At 40.7% G+C, this 21,838-nt stretch overlaps 2 protein-coding genes across 2 annotated transcripts; both read left to right on the plus strand.

The window, feature by feature from the left end:
• The first annotated feature begins 2,617 nt into the window (after positions 1-2,617).
• LOC113007141 (uncharacterized) lies at positions 2,618-12,469 on the plus strand. Its single transcript, XM_026143585.1, has 7 exons — positions 2,618-4,510; positions 4,677-6,231; positions 9,275-9,303; positions 9,866-9,994; positions 10,618-10,684; positions 10,787-10,894; positions 11,595-12,469. The coding sequence occupies exons 1-7, from the start codon at positions 4,392-4,394 to the stop codon at positions 12,222-12,224; spliced, it is 2,637 nt and encodes an 878-aa protein (XP_025999370.1). The 5' UTR covers positions 2,618-4,391; the 3' UTR covers positions 12,225-12,469.
• A 3,460-nt stretch (positions 12,470-15,929) lies between these two features.
• rom1b (retinal outer segment membrane protein 1b) lies at positions 15,930-21,838 on the plus strand. Its single transcript, XM_026143594.1, has 5 exons — positions 15,930-16,734; positions 17,937-18,179; positions 18,422-18,609; positions 19,105-19,351; positions 20,600-21,838. Exons 1-5 carry the CDS (start codon positions 16,588-16,590, stop codon positions 20,870-20,872), a joined length of 1,098 nt encoding a protein of 365 aa, XP_025999379.1. The 5' UTR covers positions 15,930-16,587; the 3' UTR covers positions 20,873-21,838.

The following is a 21,838-nucleotide window of genomic DNA, read 5'->3' on the forward strand; positions in this document are numbered from 1 at the left end:
ATCACAGCAGACACCACCACACATTTCAGCGCACAACAGGAGGGGTGACCACGGTACAAAACACTTTACACGGCTTGCCTGAAAAGAGGAAGAGAGAGCTGTGCGAGAAGTTGTTCGACAACAGATGTTTCTGGAAAGTACAAAAACCAAATACTGAGTGTTACAGAAATACCTCTACCCAGTATACAAACCAAAGCCCCGCTTTAAACTTGTGACGCTAGAAGTCTGCACGCCCTTGTCCCACCCTCTCAGCACTGGATCGGCATCGGGGCTGGTCACTGCGCTTCTACACTGCCCTGCGTTTCTGGCTCCCTCTGGCGTACACACTGGCCGACAGCTCCTGATGCTTCCTGCTCTCTTGGCCCCCTCTGCTCCTCCCCTCCACGCCCCTCTGGTCCTGTCCTGCCTGGCTCCACACTGGTCCTCCCACGCCCTCTGGTCCTGTCCTGCCTGGCTGGCTCCTCTGTGGTCCTCCCCGTGTCCCGCGACCTCGCTCCAAGCCGTCCTTCGATCTTCATCTAATAACTAAGTCCATTCCTCCCCGTGATAACTCAGTCCATCTCCCCCCCCAAAAAAAAGTCTTCTGTCTTCCCTAAGTGATGAACCTTTTTTTTTTTTTTTTTTAATTTCTTCTCAAGGTCCATAAATCTGAACTTGATATTGCTTGAGCTACTACTAGAGCTCTAAGATAAGCTTCCATTCTTCAGCATTACTTGACTTATGCTATCTTCTTTCTTTGAATGCAGAATTGATAGCTTGAAACTTCAAGTCTAATGACTGATGGAAACTGAGCGAAAATGTCGATTAAAAAAAATTAAATAAAAAACTTCGCATTGCAAAATGCTTCCCCGATCAATGGGATAAGAGTGAAAAGACAGAGGTAAGGACCTCATCCAAGTAACAGCTATCAAACAAAAATAAAAACGTCTTCATTGCTTCTTTGACGCTGTTGTTACTTAATCTGTTCCTGATGCTTTTTTTTTTTTTTAAATAAACACAGGCTGGTCTAGTCTATCGTAGTTCGATAGCACCTCCGAGCTTACATAAACCCTCCGTTTTAAATACAATTACTAGCACTTCTCATAATCTGCGTCTGATCACGACAAGACATCCTTATTTTCTTTCTTCGGAATAAAAACGAATTTTCGAATATTTAACAGACTCCGTCAACTGTAGTTACATTGTGATCTAATCTTAGAGACCACATTGCAAAGTCAGTACTCTTTAGGAACCTAATTAGGCACTTAACTTCACTGCCTTATTAATTTCAAAAGTATGAAAAATGTTCCTCTGCCATTTTGTTGCTAAAAGCTTTCTACACCTTCTCGAAAAGCACTACGTGAAGGCTGATAATGGCCGTCAGTCTGACCACTCCCTTTTCCACTGCCGTCTACTTACGTCATGACGTTAATTGAATTAGCCAATAGACGACGTTTACACGTTTCTACGTTACAGCTCCCATCTCGAGCCAACTGCTGTTAGTATGACCAAAAATGGTTACTTGGAATATATTTTTAAAAAGCAAGATAACCGCTAGACAAACGCTAAACATGACAGCTAAAAAAAAAATAACTGTTGCGGAATAACTGACAATGCTAGCACAAATTTATACATTTGGCTGGCTAAGCCTAGCGTTAGCTCAACAGCCCTCGGCAAAAAAACAAGAATCAGGCCTTTGATCTGACTAAGTAGAATTTGTGTTTATCTTCTACAATCTTAATCATTTGCAATAAAGCAGTACTAAAAAGCGTTTAACAAACCGAAAACACGTTACATCTAGAGATTTAAAGTACTTGCATTAAAATAATGATCAATAATGCTCAAGACGCTAAAATTAAACTTGTCGCAAACATTAGACTAGATAGAGCAAGGCTATACAGCTTCGAAAATAAAACCCGAACTTAAAAAGATCAAAAAAGGAAAAAACAAGATACGGTCAACCTGCAACGCCCAACCACAAGACGGAAAAGCATCAGCGCGGTGTAAGTTGCAACAGCGTCACCAGCGCTATTTATATTGTTATAGTGATACGGCTACAAGAAAATGTGGTACTCATCCGCTTAAGTAGTCCCCTTTTTTAAACAAAAACAAACCCATGTATTTGTTTATTTTAGCTTTAGATTGAAAATAACACACGAACCAGTGTCCGTGAATAAACGCAGTACTGTTGAATTCGGTAATGAGGCACAAATAATTCAGATTTCTATTCTTAGAAGCCTTCTAATAATCGTTGCAAATAACACGTTGTTTGGGTGTTTCTGGTTAATTTAAACTTAATTTCACCATTTGCCAACACACGAGTGACAAAACAGCGAGGTATACTGTAACAAAAAAATTAACCTTTTTAATAATCCTACTAAAAACTAACGGTCACAACAGCTGACGTCACGGGAAATGGTGCGCGGACTAATATTTTTTTTAGCTGTAACAAGGCCCCGCAAACCGGATCAAACTAGAACGTAGCGGAGTTGTCGGATCTACTTGCTTTTTACTGCAGTGACATGCTGTTTTTTTTTATTGAATAACAAAAGAAAACAGCTAGCTCATCTCCTTTAACTTCGATGTCCAATGTACAATAAAGGTTTTCTTTTTGTGTAAGATTTAGAAGCTACTGTAAAAAGCTGATGGTGTTTACAGTCTTTTTTTTTAATCAAATGTATAGTGTGCTTTCACAGTTCATGAATTTCCACGTCACAGTTTGTACGATGTTAAACTTGATTTTTAATTCAGACATTAATGTTATTATAGGCTGAAAAGTGTACGCGATAAATCCAGAAACGTCTAGAAACAACCATAGCCTTAAAATGTGTTGCTGGAGGAAAGGTGGAAAATTACTAGATCCAAGCAGTAGTTCCCGATGTTTACCAGCAGAGGGTGCGTGCAGTTAGTCACGTACCTCGGATAACAATGGGATCACCATATTCCTCACACGTGTTTACATTAACAGGACTGCTTTTTAGCATTGACTATATCAATGCTATATCAAGTCTGGGCAACTTCCCTTAAGCAGCTATGTTTATTATGATGGCAAGCCACTGATCAGCAACAATCCAGAGTGGGGAGCTGTCCTCTGGCTACTTTCAGGCCCCCTCCCGAATCCGAATGAATTGATCTCTTTCAGAGTTGCTACAAAGGGTGCAGTCAATGCAATGCAGCGATTTGAAAACCCCTGCATTATCATTCAAGTGATAATCAAGAAAAACAAAGCTTTTCCAAAGGGTGATCGGGACCTTGATGTGATTAACTTGACTGACCCTCCCAGAAGAATAAACTGTGGAAATAAACAGAAAGCCAGTGGAAATGGAGGTTATATGGGTGTTAGAGGATGAGCTGTGAAATTTTTATAATGAGCAGACGTCAGTCCTCAACTAACAGTGTCATTTTAGATCACAATATTGATCTTGATGAAACAGAGTTTGTACAAAATCAAATAACAAGCTTTTGTATAAAGAACAGGAACATAAAGGGGAATGCAGCTGATGATGAAAAACCCATCAGTCACACACAGCAAACCAAATTACCAACAGTAATTAAAGTGGATGCCTGCCACAATAAAAAATAGTGTGATACAATTTCTAATTGCTCACTACTTCCTGCAATACCGCTCATCCCTAGAGAATGTAATTACAAAGGAGTCAGTGGAAAGGTTGCAGGAAACCTCTTAAAATCAATGAGGTAGCATTGTGCAGTTCAGTAGCTTAGATATCTAACCCTTAGATGTGCTTTTTGTATATTTATAAAAAGAATGATAGTGAAAACAAAGTAATAATAAATATTGGTACTTTGTAATAGGATAGATGCCTGAAATTGGCCCACAGGGCAGAACAAACATATGGACAAATCCCATTCTGCAAAAAAGCAGAAAAAAGAACAAAAACTGGCGGTTTAAATGAGCCCAGTTATAGATTGTGTTCCACAGGGTTTGATTCATTTGTCTGTGAATGAGGACAAAGGTCATGCTCTTTCAGTTTGTTCAATGAGCACCCAGCTGTTAGCACATCAGAAGTGATGCAAAGTCAAAACACCACCTAGGAATTCATACAGTCCTGCACACAAGCCATGATTCCATTAGTCTGCAGCCAGACCCTGAGGAAGACAAACATAGTCATGCAAGTCCTTTAACAGAAGATATAATTACTAAAGAGACTTTTAAGGACTGAACTTCTTTTTAGCTAGATTAGAAATTAATTTGCATGCTTTGGTAATTTTTCATCTTCAGAATGATTGCATTCATCAGTAAGATTGTTCTTTGTAACTGACATCGAGAGATAAGTTGTAGCTTTACAGAGGAAAAAGAGCAGAGTACCAACACGGATCACCCTCAGCGCCACCAGTGCAGTCATCCCAACCAGGACCCCATCGACAGACTACCACCAGGAAAGCGAGAGGTCATGGAGAAGTATTTTAAACCTGTTCAGAGCCCAGCTGAGCTGGATGAGCTCAAGCCACGGAAAATCCACCATCATCGCCACCATCACCTTCACCATAGCCAAGACACTCAGTCACACAGGTAGGATGGCTTTTTCCACACATATCTAATTGTGTTTTAGTCTAAATTTATTTGCAAGATTAAATCTGCAAGTTTATTGAGCTCGAACATCTGCAGCCTTAGACAAAATATACTAAGCACAGTCCCTTTTTACATGGTCAGTTTACACAATTTCCCTGTTTTGAAGGTACTCAAAGTTTGATGACACTGACAGGAACACAGATGACAGCCGAGGACAGCCTCGCCACCATCAGCACAGTCACTATCTCCATGAAAGCCCTCGCCACGATGCTCACTATCGCCGTCAGTTTCACCACAGTGAAGAGGATGAGATCATTTACGACCATGACACCCCTGTAACTCTCTCAAGGGCTTCCTCTTCTTCCCTCTCATCCTCATCCTCTTCCTCCTGGTACACAGAGTCAAGCGCAAATGATCCTTTCACTCTTTCCCATGCTGAGCGCCCACAGCATTCTCTGTCCTGCTCCAATATCCCAGATGTGCGCATAGGTTTCCGGGAAGATGAATGCAGTGAGCCCATTGTCTTCGCTACCGTCAAACACAGCAAAAAAGGCAAGCTGCTTCATGAAAGCTCACAGCAAAGAGGGAACACTGGCTTTTCTGCTCTTGACAGAGGTCACAGTCGAAGCGATGAAGCCTTTTTTCAGAGTAATGATAGTGGTGGAAGAGAACAATCTAAGCAAAATAACTATGGGCCTTTGTATAAGTCAGCTAGTTTGAACCGATGTCTGGCTTTCAGTGAGGAAAACATTCTTTTAGGGGTCTCCGGTGCCCCCAAGAGAGCAGTATCTTCAAACCAGCTACCCAGCAAAGGGATCCTCAAGAAGAAGGAGACTGATACTGACATTCGTAAGACTAAATCAATGGAGGTGTTGTCCCCAAGAGTTGCTAAAGAACAACGTCCTGGGCAGAAGGGTAAAGAAATTACTCAAGCTAATACAGAGCAAGCCAGGGCCAATTTTCTGCAGGAGAAATTACAGTTCTCTGCATTTCTAGATGAGATTACAAAGAGCGTTATAAGTCCATCGTATCTCACCAGCTTGGGTGTTAATAATAATAAAACTCCTGCAAAAACATCTGCCTCAGCCCCCACATCTAACCCAGTTAAGCCTCAGCTCCCACCAAAAAAAACCAGAAAAGCCCCAGAGGAGAAGACGGGTCAGCATCCCAAACTGGCCAGCAGACAGGAGAAAGCACCTTTTAGTAGTTCTCGAAAACACTCAGACTGCTCCAATCCTGACAAACTGATTTCATGTGCCATGAGGAACCACCACGGTAGCCCACCGCCTCGTCACCACCCGCACTCTGCCAGCCAAAGCCCACAGCACGGAAGCAACCGTAAGGACAGGAGGCCTACATCAGGAGACAGATTTGGCAGAGGTGGCCCTCACCTCACCGATGAAACTAGCACCAGCCCTGAAACCAGTCAGTCCAAACAACTCCACCACCACCACCACCACCACCAAAAACAGCAGCATAGCCAGCATCCACATAACCAGCACTTCCACCAACAGTCCTATCTAGACTCTGGTCACCAAGAACCGAGCAACTCGCCTCCAACTTCAGCCCAAGGTGCAGAGGCAGGGGTCGGATCTGAGTCTTCATCCACAAAATCAGATTCATCCAGGGCCAGGGACACAGCCTCCACAGCTACCAGCCACAGCTCAGATCAGAGTGGTCGACATCAGCCACAACATGCTGGGCACTCTCAGCAGCACAGGGTAAGTCCACTTTAAGCTGATACACTAAAATGACAACAAACAAATTAGTTTAGAGAGAGTCAAATCAATCATGAGCTGTTATTCACCACCTTAAAAATATTATACCCTGCTAATACCATTGCTATGTGTATGTGTTTTCATTTTGAAGTTAAAGTTAACTAGTATAACTAGTAAGATCCATCATGAACAATGTGATGGAGAAGCCAGTGGTCTTCAGTGGATGGATTTGTGAATCAAATGATAAGATATAAGGGTCCTAATGAGCCAAAGCTCTAGTTAGAAAGCCAGCACCTTTCTATTTAGCATTATATAAATATATAATACTAAAATTATTTTCTTTTTTATTATTAATCATGTCTTTTTTGATGGGCTGCTGAAGAACAAAGTGTGACGCACATTACACTGCATCAAATCAATGATATCTGTATTAAAAGAACAGAATGTTGCAGAATGAGGCACTGCTGCTGAGTCACAGGGCGTGTGGGATGGTGTCAAGCACTGCGCATTGCAAGCTGAGTCATTCTCCAGCATTGCAGCAAATGACGTTGAGTGCTTTTAGGGGAAAATTCATTTGACACTCCTTGATATATCAGTTTCGATTCTTTGTTTGCTCTGTGACCTGAAGGGACGTAACTACATACAATCACAAAGACAAATCTGCATAGTTCCCTCATGGGAAAATGTGTGAGTAATACAGAAGGTAGAATCCAGTCGTTCTTAATAGACACACACAGACACACACACAGAGCCTTGCATAATTTTGCCTTTTTCCATGCTGTAACAGTATAGATTCTGGTCTCATTTGGTTTATTTGTTTTATTGAATCCACATATACGTACGTGTACAAAGGGGAACATCCTGGTTTAGCCTCACAGAACAAATCGATTATGTTTCTGGCACAGGTCTACCACAGCTCAATAGTTTATTATTGAGCTGTCCTCAGTAATGAAATGGTGACCCAACCCGGGTATATAGCCCGTGCCGGGCTCCAGCACCTATGAATATAAATAGTAAAGAATAGTTATAGAAATTATGTTGTTTTTGGAAAGTGATGTGACCTCATCCAGCCAATTGGAATTCAAATGAAACAATGCGGGTGAAGTTCTGGTTTTCCGACAAGGTGCTTGGGGAGTTTTCATATTTGGAAACTGAAGCTGAAAGCTGTTCCACACCTTCAAGTTTCATTTTACATTGAATGTGTTGGATTACAAAACAAGAAATGTTTGAATCACACTGCATATTTTACAGACTAAGGAGTCTGCTACAAAAAACATTATTATATCTAACTAACTAAAAACACTCTAAAAATAATCAACTGCTACTACTGCACATTCACCCAGTGTATATACTATATATATATATATATATATATATATATATATATATATATATATATATATATATATATATATATATATATATATATATATATATATATAATGTTCTTCCTCTACACCCCCCCCCCCCAATTTTTGCACATGTCGAGGAGCGTGTCAGGCTACATTTCACTGTGTGTTATACTTGTATAACTATGCATGTGACAAATAAAGAACCTTGAACCTTGAACCTTGAAATAACAATTTGAATTGATACAACATACAAAACCAATTAAAATAAAGTGAAAATATACAAAATGCACCTATAGTCTATAGGTGCCCGAGGATGCACTATTGCATACAAAAGGGTGGCTGTGGCTCAGGAGGTACAGCAGGTTGTCTACTAATTTGAACGTTGTTGGTCTGATCCCCAGCTCTTCCAAACTGCATGTCAAAGTGTCTATGATTTGCACCTCATGTATTCACTAGAGTTTGAATTTATATCAAAGCATTTGAGCATTAAAAAGATTAAATGAGGAATGCAGTCAATATAATTTTAATTCAGTTTTATTTACATAGCAGAAAATCACAGCAATAGTTGCCTCACAATGCTTTATATTGTAAGGTAAAAACCCTACATTAATGGAGAGAAAACCCCCACAATCAGATATGAACAAACACTTGGTGGCAGTGGGAAGGAAAAACTCCCCTGTAACAACAAGGAACTTCCAGCAGAACCAGATTCAGGGAAGGGCAGCCATCTGCTACGAGCGGTTGGGGAATGAGGGTTAGAGTAGAAAACTGCCCTGTAGTACCAGTTCATATGTTTGTTGAGACTGGCATGTTTATGTAACTGTATGTCAAATATTTGCATTCATGTATTTTATCAATGAAATGTTGTAAACATCTTGGACCCTGTCCCTGAGAAATACCACTCATATTGCTCAATTTAGTGCAGTTTTAATATGTAGCTCCAATTCACAACAACAGTCACCTCACCTCAAGTCACCTGCTTTATAATGTAAGGCAAAGAGCCTGCAATATTACAAAGAAACCTCATTAATCACACAGCCCTTTTTGAGCAAGCACTTGGTGATGGTGACAAACAAAAAGCACAATTTTAACGGGAAGAAACCTCTGGAAGAGCTAGGCTCAGGGAGGGACAGCCTCTGCTGTGAGTGGTTGGGGTTTAGGGGAAAAGAAGCGAGCAGAGAGATCCAGGACAAAAAGTAAACTATAGGAGAGAGTTTTAATAATTGCTAATGATTAAATGCAGAAGCAGTGTATAAACAATACTGAGAGTGAAAAGAAATGCGTGAAGAAGAAATGCTCAATGCATTATGGGAAGCCCTCAGGAACATAACCCTATAGCAGCATAACTAAGTGAGGGTTCAGGATCACCTGATCTGAAAGCTAGTTCTATAATAGAAGGGACTGATAGCTGAAGGCCTTGCTCCCATTCTACTTATGAAAACTTTAGGACCTACAAGTAAGCTCTCTCAGGATAATAGGGTACTATGAGGTCTTTAAGATTTGACAGGACCTGATTATTCAAGATTTTGTATTTGAGGAGAAGGATTTTAAACTTAATTATGAATTCAACAAAGATTACAATAAGGAAAAACTAACACACTCTGCAGTACAAAACAAAAATACCTGTGTCTACAGAGAATCTACAGCCTGATCTCAGCCACCTCCTCCTTAAACTTGTTCTATTCCTTTTTTAGGATGTGCTGTGTGAGGCTGACCATCTTCAGTAAGTGTCTGTATTTATATAATCTCTCTCTGCACATGTCATGTTTGACTGCAGATCTCCACACCTTTCTCTCTGGCTCGTTCGGTTGTCTCTCTTTATCCGGTTATGGATCAGTGCTTATTGATCACACTAATGGGCTCCCCCCCCCCCCCCCCCCCCCCCACACACACACACACATTCCTGTTAAAACAGGATGAAGTGTCATTATGAAACCTTTTTACATAACTATATGTCGTCAATAGTATGTTTATGTGCCAGGGAAACCAACATTTAACAACCTTTGTGAATACCTTTTAGAACTACTTTTAAAACTAAACCCTAATTGTCATATCAGCAGTAATACCTGTCACCGTTGTGTTGATGATTATTTATTTATTTTTACCTTAATAATGTTAAAATCTTTGACATTTCATTTAAAAAGCACAATTGACACATCCCAAATAATTCACTCAGCAAATTCTGGACTTTAAATCCTCCTTAAATCCTAAATTTTGAAAGTCAAAATAACCTTCATTATTAACATATGCTGACCCTCTATTTCTAATCCTTCCTCTGTGTTCAGGGCACTGCAGGAGGAGAATGCCGATCTCCACCAGAACTTGCTGCAGACAGTGGTTTGCATTGAGAGCTTGGAGGCAGAGCTGCAGAGGACCAGAGACGAGCTCAGTCATGTCAAGGAGAAATACAAAAGGTTAGGCTAAACAGAATTCAAAACACACATGATGGCTGTGCATTGCTTAAACTCTCTGACTCATGTCCATAAATAAATACTGAGCTTGCCTCTACAAGAGGGCGTGTGCACACATATTGATTCCAGAGCCACTATTGAATGAACTCAATCTCTGGCTTTACTTAATACTTCCTATAGATTTATTGATCAGTGGAACATTCTGGATGAACAGCATAGGCCACAGATCTCCTCCTTGCGTGGGTGGAAATTCAGTGACATATAAACTGCGTCTTCACACTCACCCAGATTCTGTTAGGCCCATATTTATAACCAAACAACTGCTGCTGGCAGTCAGGCACATACCAAACATTCTTCAGCAGACTGCTGCAGCTGGAGTGAATGGTCGCCTCACGCTGCACACGAGTTGTGCGTCAGTTGTTGTAAGTTTATTAGGAGAGTTTGTTGTTGATATTTGTCTTGACAAACAGCTGCCATTGACTTGACTCAAAGATTGCAGTGGTGCAGGCAATACGTTTAACAATGGGCCTTTATGCACTGTGTTAAAAATAAAATTTAAGGATTTTGGATTAATTCTATTAGTGCAGAAAATAGATGAATGACATATTTTCCTTCTTGTTTTGAAGCCTTCTGCAAACACATACTGGGACCAAGCAGGCCAATAACTTGCTGGGGGAGCACCTGCACATAGCGGTGAGAAAACTGGAGATTTATAAAAAAATCTATAATAATCTATAAAATGAAACGCATCGTTTGACTTTCATGCATGTTATCCCTTATTTTTTGCATTTGCAGTCCGAGAGCTTGAGCAGTGAAAGGAAGTACTTGCTTAATCGTGTGTCCAACCTGAGCTCAGAGCTGGAAGACGCCCACAGGACCATTGCAGCCCTGGAGAACATTAATGTAAGCACACTGACATCTAGTGGACATCAGTGCACACTTCTCTCTACTCAGTAGGCCTCGGGCCCTGAGATTCATGCGAAATGCCTACAGACAAACCTATGGACATACTGAATGTTTATCATTTCATTATAACCAGAAATAACATAAAATGTAAGAGATCTTCAACTTTAGAGAGTTAAATATCAAAACTAATTTTTCAACTCAGGCAAAAGTACAACTGACATTATAGTTTGTCGTCTATTTGAGGAACTCATGATACTGAGTGTGATTTATATACTGTAAACACGCAAAGTGCCATGTGTATGCCACTGTACACTAATAAATGTATTTTTAGAGTGGCAGCACAACATGTTATCTATAATATTTGTGTGTTTCCCTGTAGTGTTTTGTAGCATATTAGGAGACATTACTCATCTGGATCTCCAGTCAGTGCAAACAAAGTACTGAAGCATAGCTGTCCATCAACTTGCACATGCATAATCAGCTAAATGTTCCTTGAAATATGCTAAATAACGCATAGCAACCAATGAAAGATGCTATGTTGCGCCAGAGACTATGATGAAGCACTCAGGTGATGCTGTTTATGAAGCAAATATTTCAAAGTTACTAAAGCAACAGAATTAGATTTGAAAGCAGATGCATTCAAATCTTGAAATGTAAAGAGTAATGTTTACTTATACATATTTTTTCTTAAATTTAGGTGCCATGCTTGATAAAGGAACTACTGGAGAAGCATTTTGATTCCGCTGAGGCTGTACAGAAGTTTCTCACAACCTCTGCTGCAAACAGCCATTCTGCCACCTCTCAGCAAACAGATGGCCAGCCACACCCTCCTAAAGCAGACAAAGCAGCACATGATTGGCTGACTAAACCAGAGGCAGGTCCACAGAGGGTCACAGCTTTCACACCCTTTAAACAGAGTGTAACAGCAACAGGAAATGAGTGCGGCCTCTCGGGTCAGCATGAGCCGAGCCACAGCCTGCCTTTCTCTGTGGCTGAGATCAGCACTGCTATCTATAAGAAAATGGCTGCCAGTTATGCTGCCAGGCCACAGCCTATCTACCCCCAAAGCCAACAGCAGTCCTCTTTGGCCACTAATCATGCTGACACCCTTCCAGACCTCAGGCAGGGCCATGTAGCTAGTGATAACTGGGCCGGGAAGGAAGAGTTAAAGGTAACTCTTTTGGAGCAGGACACTGATGATGTGAACTCTGTGTCAGCCCAGCAGATCCTGGATGATTTCATGCAGCACCTGCAGTTACACAAGGAGGCTGGTGAAAGGAAGGAGCAACAGAGTGGGCAGAAGTGTAGGGCAGAAGTAACAGAGTGAAAATGCCACAGGCACAGTGGACGCTCATCTTAATGCTTCGAAATGTGCATTTATTCATGTGTCTCATGAATATCTGTCAGATGGAAATACTGTATTTTGAAAATGCTGTGGTTAAGAAAACTTGAACATTATGTTATTTTAGGCTATCTGTGGGCAACAAAGGAGGCCTTTGCATAATAGTCAGAAGATTTTCATACATAAAAAGAAAGAAAGAGCCACAGCTACATAAAAAACGGAGAAAAATGGCAGTAAAATAACAAAATAACCATTTATTTTATTAAAAATATGCTTTATGTATAAGTTCTGTAGTATTAATTTACTGTCTATTTTCTTTTACCTTTTAGTTTTCTTCCAAATTGATAGTGCAGGCAAAAGGTCATGGGGGTAGCTGGAGCCTTTCCTAGCAGATAGGTCACCAGTCTGACGTAGCACTGACACAGAGAGACAACTAGGGCCAGTTTAGAATCACCAGTTCACCTAACCCCACTAATTGCACGTCGAACCTTCTCGCTAACCACCTCGTCACCATGCTGCCCACTTTATACAGACTACAGAAGTGTTTAATTGTCTCTGATAATAGATTATTGACACTGATGGGATCAAATGCGATCATTTTTAACAAATTTAAAAAACAGTGAAAGACTGGGAATTTAAAAGCCGGATACCTCAAGGCCTTCTGCTGAGTCAACAATGAAACTATATTCAGTGAATGACTTTGAGTGACATCGAGAAAACAACATGATTAAGGAAGCTAATGCCCTTTTGGAACCCGCTTAAGTCTCGAGTCAAGGCATCTCTTTCTTAAAGCAGCAGGTTATTGTACCATCAGTGTCACTGGAGACTGTTTTAATCTACATTTGTTCATAATAATTCAACCAGACTCAGTTGTTCGTGTTTCTGCTATATATTTGTGTAAAAATAACTCTTCAGGGACTGCTTTGGATTTTTCAAACAGTCTAAATAGCCCTCATGTGAAAACCTCTTAAAATTAATAAGTGTACAATGAAAAATACTATTTTGAGTTTACTGTGCATTGATTGGTTTGTGTAAATATCCAGAGATTCAGTGTAAAGGTCTTTAAATCATAAAAAGAAAGTCAAATATTATGATTCAGAAATGTTTTCTTTGTACTATTGCAAGGTCTTTACCTTACAATGCAAAGTGCCTTGAGGCAACTGTTGTTGTGCTTTGGCACTATATGAATAAAATTGGATTGAATTGAATTGTTGACACGGGAAAATCCTTTCAAGCTGATGTAACTGACAAATGTGTACAGTTAAAATACAAAGACAGCTATTGTGATGGTGTTGATAAGCTTAACAGCATGTGTACACCTGGAATCGATGTGTTCCTTTAATTCTGTGCTTAGCATTCTTCTGGTATTAATGTTGTTTTAATCTAAATCTCTCTCTACTTTTTGTCATTAAAATACTTCTTCTTTGTGTATTTGTATCTATTCTACCAATAAAGATAGTTTTGTTGATGCAGTATATCAGATTACAAACATTTGTTCATTATTGATGATTTCTTCCTCACTTTCTTGTTGTCAAATTCAAATAATATATGGCATGTTTTTATATGGCAAAAAACAAACAAACAAACAAACAAACAAACAAGCAAAAAAACCCAAAAAACAGTTGGAAGGTTGTGTTTTAATCCCCGGCTTCTCCAGCCTGCATGTCAAAGTGACCTTGGGCAAGATAATGAACTCCGTGTTGCATTCATTGAAATCAGAGTTTAAGGAACAGAAATGCATCTGAATGTGTGTGCTTCAATGGGTGAATGAGGCTTGTACTAAAAAGCACTTTGAGTGCTCAGTTAGAGAAGCCTTCAGTTAATCCCAAATGCAGCAGCAAGAGTACTGACAGGGACTAGAAATAGAAAGCATATTTCTCCTATACTGGTTTCTCTTCATTGGCTCCCTGTTAAATCCAGAATTGAATTCAAAATCCTCACATACAAAGTCTTAAATAATCAGGCCCCATCATATTCTAATGACCTTATAGTACCATATCACCCCATTTGAGCACCTCGCTCTTGCACTGCTGGCTGGGAGGCAGAGCCTTCAGCTTTCAGGCTCCTCTTCTATGGAACCAGCTTCCTGTTTCGATTCAGGAGATGAACACCGTCTCTACTTTTAAGATTAAGCTTAAAACTTTCCTCTTTGCTAAAGCATATAGTTAGGACTGGATCAGGCGACCCTGAATCCTCCCTTAGTTATGCTGCAATAGGTGTAGGCTTCTGGTGGGTTCCCATGATATATTTAATATTTCTTCTTCATGTGTTAATAGACCTCTCTGCATTGAATCATACTTGCCTCTCTTCCACAACACGTCTTTATCCTGTTTTCCTTCTCTCACCCCAACCGGTCGCAGCAGATGGCCCCGCCCCTCCCTGAGCCTGGTTCTGCTGGAGCTTTCTTCCTGTTAAAAGGCAGTTTTTCCTTCCCACTGTCGCCAAAGTGCTTACTCATAGGGGGTGATATGATTTTGTTTTGTTTTTTCTGTATGTATTATTGTAGAGATACCTTACAATGTAAAGCACCTTGAGGCAACTGTTGTTGTGATTTGGTGCTGTATAAATAAAATTGAATTGAACTGAACTGAACTGAATTGAATTGAATTGAAGAAAAGTGCTACATGTATGCTGCTGACATATCTGAGCTACATTAAAATCTTTGTTGCTAGAAAGCTAAACAGGTTTGCTTGTAAGTTTTAAATGGCTTTCAATCTGTCTCACTATTCAGAAATATAGCTGCAAACGTTAATATTGATTGGGCTGTAGAAAATTATTAGTGCTTTAAGAGCTGATAATGTGACACCAGCCTCAGCCTAACTATAGCTCTGATTCAGGTTGTCATAAATACTTATAATAGCAGTTTAATCCTATTGATCCAGTCCCACCTCCCTCCCTATTGCACTATATTCATAATCCCCTGCAAACATAACTCTGGTCTTACTTTCACTGCACATGAAGCAGCTAACCTAACCTACCTCAAAAAAGAATAGAGGATCCTTTTGGGAACCCTATTCTCTTTATTTCAGTCAGTCCATTAATCAATAGATATCTAATCTGCCTTACGTCTGATCATTACATGCATTTTAGTGCAACCCACAGTATAGTGTTTTTTTAAAAATAACACTATACCGTGGGTTGCTTTGTCACTGTAATGTAAAATCATTAATGGCTGCAGGTTTCTTATATTTAACTTCACACAAACAGTTTAAATGGAAATGCAAAATTTAAGGTTACAATTAATGAGAATAATGGTTTTAGTGCATAAACTGAGAGCATTGTAAAAGATAAACTATACCATTTGTTCCAGTTGTATTTCAAGTATAGCCTCATATGTGTGGGCCTATTCCAAATGTCTTAGATTTTTTCTTCTCTAACTGCATAAAATATCTTGGCTCAGTAATAGAGTGAAAACTCTGAGTGATGCTGACAGTAAATTGGATTTTGTTCCATACTGCTGGACCCCACCGTATTCTTGCTCTTAGGTAAACAGTAATACATATTTCCTGTGTTTATTTCCTCAGACCTACAAGCCTGTGTTGATGGGCTTCAGGTAAATTCACCTGTCATAATAGTTCAATAGACCCTCCCATACTATGAGTCCATCAGATAAGTTTGCTGATCAGACACTGGCCTGCTTTCCCATTGGTTCCTGGGCTCTAATAGGATCCCAGGGACTCTACTGTGAGGATTATGGTTCCAAACTCTCGACTTTGGCCAGTTGTCTGTGTCCTCCAACCATGGGTACCGCGGTTTAGGGGGGCGCCGCATATGCACAGACCCGGAGGGGCGCCATCAAAAGACAACATCGCATCAAGGGGAAGAAATCACTGATTTCAGCTTGGAGGGGGGACTGCGGCGTTGTGACCACTTGCTTGAGGGAAACATCTGTAATATTTGTGAAAAGGATTATCATTTTTCCACCATACTTTAATAATAACCACTTTTCTCACATTTCTCATCCGCACGGATTTGGATTATTTAAGAAAAAACAACTTTTTGAGACATTTCGTCAACCCAGTGAAAGTTTTTGGATTATCTTCTAAGGTCGACTTTGTCCTCTACCATCTCAGGGATATACCTGCTTATCCCCTCCACCTGGAACAACTTAGATGAGCTCAACGCACTAATAACTAATCAAACGACCAGGCCTGGACTGACCACTGACCAATCCAACAACACTGAGTCCACCGTATTTTGAGCTCCATGGGTTTGTCTCCATAAATGCAGCTGGCCACCTCTGGATAGCATCAGTTTTGACCAGAATAGACTTGCTCTGCTCCATCCAGCTCCCCCTCTCTTTCTTTTTTCTCTTTTCTCTGTGGTGGCCTGTGCATAATAGTGAGCCATGCTGCTGAAAATTACGTTCACCCAGCAGAGGCGAGTTCGTCTGGCCCAGGGCCTGTGGCTGATGTCCTGGCTGGCAGTGATGAGTGGGGCCTTCATCTTTTGTCTTGGTGTTTACCTTAAGACAGAGCTGCTTCGTAGGGCAGAGGTACAGAAAGCGATGCTTGCATGAATGCAAACACACACATGAAGCAATGCAAGCTAGAAGGCCAGGTGGAGCTAACGTCTAGTGCATGAATGTATTAAAGGTTGAACAAATATAGGATTGTATGCTCAGGCATCTGCCTTTGCTAAGTGTTGTTTACTGAGCCTGCTGTGTCACTTTTTTTTAAACTTAGCTTCAGCGTTTAATCGACAAATACAAACACACCACACGCAAGTGTAAACATGCACATTCATGCATGTTAAGTCATGTAGGTGGAGTTGGCTGAAAAACGTCTTTGTAATGTCAGCACTTTTCCCATGAAAATCATGTGTGTGTGTGTGTGTGTGTGTGTGTGTGTGTGTGTGTGTGTGTGTGTGTGTGTGTGTGTGTGTGGATTGTGCATTTTGTTTAAGCACTGTAGCCATTTGTCTTAATGGATCAGTGATCAATTAGACAGACTTAGTGAACTGATATTCACAGGAAAGCTGCAATGAGAGGAGACCTTCACATATTTATTGATCTAAAGTGAGAAGTGCTCTTAACTAATCTTAGGTAATCATTTTTCCCAAGGTGGTGGTGAATGGCTGGGAAAAAACAGAAGACATATTTGCTCTCCAACCGATGAAATGGAATCAGGAAGCTAAGGCTCTAACAAATGATTCATTAGAGCATAATCCTCCTTTATCATCTGTAGACAAATACCTCATTTGTGTACTCTGTTTTGCCCTCTACTGCACTCAGTGGGAAAACTGAGTATTCTAGATGGAGCTTAAAATATTTCTTTGCAATTTCATTTAGAGAGATTATTTGTTCTAAAGCCAAGCTGGCTGGACAGATTTTACAGGATCACGTTAGCCACCAGACTGTAAATGTAAGGTATTTTTTAATGGTAATTTTAAAACAACAATTGGACAAAGGTGCTTTGTGGCTGGCAGGCTTTTGCAAACTCAGCCAATAATAAACTCAGTCCATAATTGACTTCTGCAGTAACACGAGCAATGGATTAAATTTATCATCATATTTCCATGTAGACTTTGCAGCTAATTGAATCTTTTGGCTGCCAAGGTCATTTTAGACTAGATAAGGATAATTGAACAGAGGATTATTGCCTTCTAAATTGAGAGGAGGAAATGACAAAGAGACCTGCAGCTGACTGCCAGTGTTGTGCCAACTTTTATCTTTGACTTTGCTCTTCTTCTCTTGAGGTGATGGACAACACAGAGATCCACATGGTACCCAACATCCTGATGATGGTGGGCCTGGTCTCCATTGGCACCAACTGGGTTGCCACTCGTGTGTGTCAGGACTCCCTGGATGCGAGCCGCTTCCCCCGTTGGAAGTTGCTCCTGATGGCCTGGTTTGCTGTAGCCATGTTACTCTGTTGTCTCCTTCTTGCTGTGGTGGTGCTCAGCTATGCCCTGCAGGGACGCCTGGAAGAGTCCCTGAAGGTGGGTTCACTGGGCTGGGTAAAGATTAAAAGGAGGGTATAAGTAGTTTACCTCCAGTGTCAAGCAAAACATTAGGAAACGCCTGCTTCCCTATAAGTTGCTGTAGACAAAGCCAAAATGGGAGAGCAATTTGACCAACAATCAAACATTATTTTTAAAACCAGCTCAAACTGCTCTGAAACGCCAACGACTTTTAAAGATAACACCTTCTCCTTCCTACACTTTTCTCTCTTCAATGTCAGGTGGGACTGAGGAATGGGATCCGCTTCTACAAGGACACAGACGTGCCCGGCCGCTGTTTTCAAAAGGAGACCATTGATCGTCTGCAGATGGAGTTCCGCTGCTGTGGAAACAACAACTTCAAGGACTGGTTTGAGGTTCAGTGGGTCAGCAATAGATATCTGGACTTCACCTCCAAGGACGTCAAGGAGTGAGTGAATGATGATCCACAGAAAGAAAGAGAAAAAATGATGAGGGGTATACAGCGAAGAGAAGCAAAGAAAATAGAGGTCTACATGAGTGAGAGATAAGCAGATTTCACATCCAGAAAGGTCAAACAATATGTCAGAGAGAGAAAGAGAGGGAGAGAAATGATATTAAGGGTAGAGGAAGACTATATTAAAAATAGATCTGGCCTTTACTTTTGAAGAGAATGATAGGCATCGATGAAAAGGTTGGTGGTACAGCAAGCAGAGAAAGGTTGGTCAAAGATAGGGAAGTGAAAAGGAATGAACAAACAGAGAGGTTGTGACATGATGACACTTGTATAGAGGGGCTGCTCTGAGCTAAAAGTCGGCCTTTAACTGGTTTTAAGATGACTTTATCTCCTCACTTCTCTTCCTCTTGCTCTTGTCTCACTAGACTCTGTTTTTTAATCTGTCACTCTTCGTGGTTTTCACGCTTTCTCTCCTTCATCTGTTTACAGTCGTATCAGGAGTAACGTGGATGGCCGTTACCTGCTGGATGGCGTTCCGTTCAGCTGCTGTAACCCGGCCTCCCCACGCCCCTGCCTGCAGTACCACCTGACAGATAACAGCGCTCACTACAGCTACGACTACCAAGCAGAAGAGCTCAACCTGTACAGCCGTGGCTGTAGGCAGGCTCTGACCGACTACTACATGGAGATGATGAATTCAACTGGCCCTGGTGTGCTGTCAGTCATCCTAATACAGGTGAATAATAAAAAGAAAACCCAAACAGCTGTTTTATGCTATTATTGTCATGCTATTCTATAATTCTTCTTTGAGTTCAGAAAGGAGCGCTGAAATTATTCTGTACACTCACACACACAGACACACAAAGAAAGAAGAAGCAAAAAACAGAATTTTAAATGATGACTGTCTAGTGACGCACACACTGCCATGACAACCGACAGAAGGGAAAAGCTCACTGGTTTACATTGATTTCCAACTTTTAATCAAACATTCACTTTCATTCCTTTGCAAAATGCCAGCATTGACAGCACATGTTTAAATAGCCAAACTAAGCCTGTAACAGGAAGCTTTTCTCATATGTTCAACACAGCACTGTTATACGCTCCAACCAGCCAATCACACAGTCTAAACCGCAACAGACCAGTGGCGTGGTTTTTCTAGTCCACTTTGGCATGTCAAGGTATTAAGATATTACTTTAACAAAACCTGTTCTGAATCTGAACAGCAGACAAAAAAAAAATGATAGAGGGAGCATGAGATAATACTAAAAATATTTTGTACTCCTGCATCACCACTACATTGTTGTCCTGAAGTCTGCAGCAAATTTTCAGTCAAAACTGGATCTCACACTTTTGGGAAAAAAACTGGACAAAATTTGTCTAAGAGACTATATGAAAATGATCAGATAGATTTAATTGAACTTTTAACTTTTATAGTGATTTGATTTTGAATAAGCTTCAGATTGCAAAACCCAATATGAAGGTTGGAAGTAAAAAAAAACCCCTCATGATTTCTCCAGTTTTAAAAAAAGAAAATATAAACATAACACGCCTTCTGAGATAATAATTCCCTCCCAATATGGTTTATGAACATCATCGCTCCAAAATAAGTGTAAATATTTTGAGTGAAATCATGTTTATGGTTACAATCCTAAAGAAAAAAAAAATTTATAATGCTGATAATACTTCCACAGTGAATTCAAAATCAGAAAAAATGTGTATAACTGTCTCTCACATATATAACACAGTACAAGCTGTCAGAATACATCCACACAAGCTTTTCAGCTGTACAGAATAAAAGTCCTTCAGAGTGTGATCACCCAGCAGCTTTAAAATTACGTGATTTATTAAAGTTGATGCCTCTATTTGTTTTTTTTTTGTGAGCTTACGAAACCCTTTGACCATCTCGTTTTGTGATAAAAACTGTCTGCGAGCACAGATTTTACACCCTGATTTCACAGTATCTTTATTGCTTCTTTCTCTGCAGATGTCAGTGCTGGTGAGCCTGAGGTACTTGCAGACAGCTGTGGAGGGAGCCACAGCTCTAGAGGACCCCGAGGGTGAAAGTGTGGGTTATCTCCTGGAGAAGGGTGTGAAGGAGACCTTTGAGGATGTTAAAGCGAATGTCCTCGACATCTTGAAGTTTGCACAGGTTGACCCCTCGGCCGCCGAAGGATCCCCCGGGGCTGAAGACGCAGAGAAGCCAGCTGATAACACCACGGAGAAGGCAGCCTCCCCTACTCCCTCCCCTGCCAGCTAAAGGGAGAAATGTTTTTAAAAACACAAGCTCAGGGAGAAGAGATGGGAGGGGGGAGGATGTGTCAGTGCTTTTTTTTGTTTTGGTTGTGTGAGTTGGGTGGTGGCAAGTAGGGCACCATTTGGGTTTTGACACATTAGGCTTGATTTATGTACCACCAAAAGCAGCATCTGCAGCTCCCTCGCACATGGCCAAAACAGGGCAACACACAGGGAATCTCATCAAGCCCTGCACAGACACCAAACAAACATCTCCTCTGTGCAGGACATCATGTATGTGTCACCGTCTACGAATCTGTTCAGGAGATGTGTAGTACATCTTGTTGTGTCTAGAAAAGTCAGTTTAAACAGGTTTAGCTTAAACACGAAAACATATTTAACAATTTTTTGGCTCAGATTCACAAGTTCATCCCATGTGCACTGTAACATTACTCCCACGGCTGTAGTTTGTACTAATCTGCAATGAAATGCTTAGGAACCTGTTAAACTGGCAATGCACATGAATTATATATTAAAAGTAGAAGTTTTTAACTGCTTTGTAGTGTCGGCTTCCTTTTGTACATGTCCTAAAACAGAGGCACGTTTGAATATGACAATGGGTTATCTGAGTCCAGCAAGGAGAGTTGGATTAAGTGTGCGTGTTTGCGTGCATATGTGTGTGCGGTGCCCTATATGAAGCTGTCATCGTGTCTGTTCTGGCAGCTCTGAAACAATCTGATAATCCTGGCAGAGTTAATCCCAGAACTGCTGCACAAGCAGTGTCAGCACACCCTGACAGCACACAGGAACACACTCTGGCATAAACAGCACACTGATGCAACATGTTGGAAACTATTTTACAAAGACTAACAGTCTATAAATCCTTTTTGTGGCAAAACATATTTATATATACAAATATGGTGATCTGTCCAAGCTGCAGGTATATCCAATGTGTGCTCAATCTTCCTAAATAAAACTGTATCACAGACTA

This window comes from Astatotilapia calliptera, chromosome 2, assembly GCF_900246225.1.
Source record: "Astatotilapia calliptera chromosome 2, fAstCal1.2, whole genome shotgun sequence".
Lineage (NCBI taxonomy): Eukaryota > Metazoa > Chordata > Actinopteri > Cichliformes > Cichlidae > Astatotilapia > Astatotilapia calliptera.

Excerpts from the sequence above, each read along its gene's own strand:
- LOC113007141 (XM_026143585.1), top strand. The coding sequence starts at position 4,392 with ATGGAGAAGTATTTTAAACCTGTTCAGAGCCCAGCTGAGCTGGATGAG. Across the intron at positions 4,511-4,676 it reads CAAGACACTCAGTCACACAG|GTACTCAAAGTTTGATGACA; the intron begins GTAGGATGGCTT and ends CCTGTTTTGAAG. Across the intron at positions 10,895-11,594 it reads CAGCCCTGGAGAACATTAAT|GTGCCATGCTTGATAAAGGA; the intron begins GTAAGCACACTG and ends TCTTAAATTTAG.
- rom1b (XM_026143594.1), top strand. The coding sequence starts at position 16,588 with ATGCTGCTGAAAATTACGTTCACCCAGCAGAGGCGAGTTCGTCTGGCC. Across the intron at positions 18,180-18,421 it reads GCCTGGAAGAGTCCCTGAAG|GTGGGACTGAGGAATGGGAT; the intron begins GTGGGTTCACTG and ends CTTCAATGTCAG. Across the intron at positions 19,352-20,599 it reads TGTCAGTCATCCTAATACAG|ATGTCAGTGCTGGTGAGCCT; the intron begins GTGAATAATAAA and ends CTTTCTCTGCAG.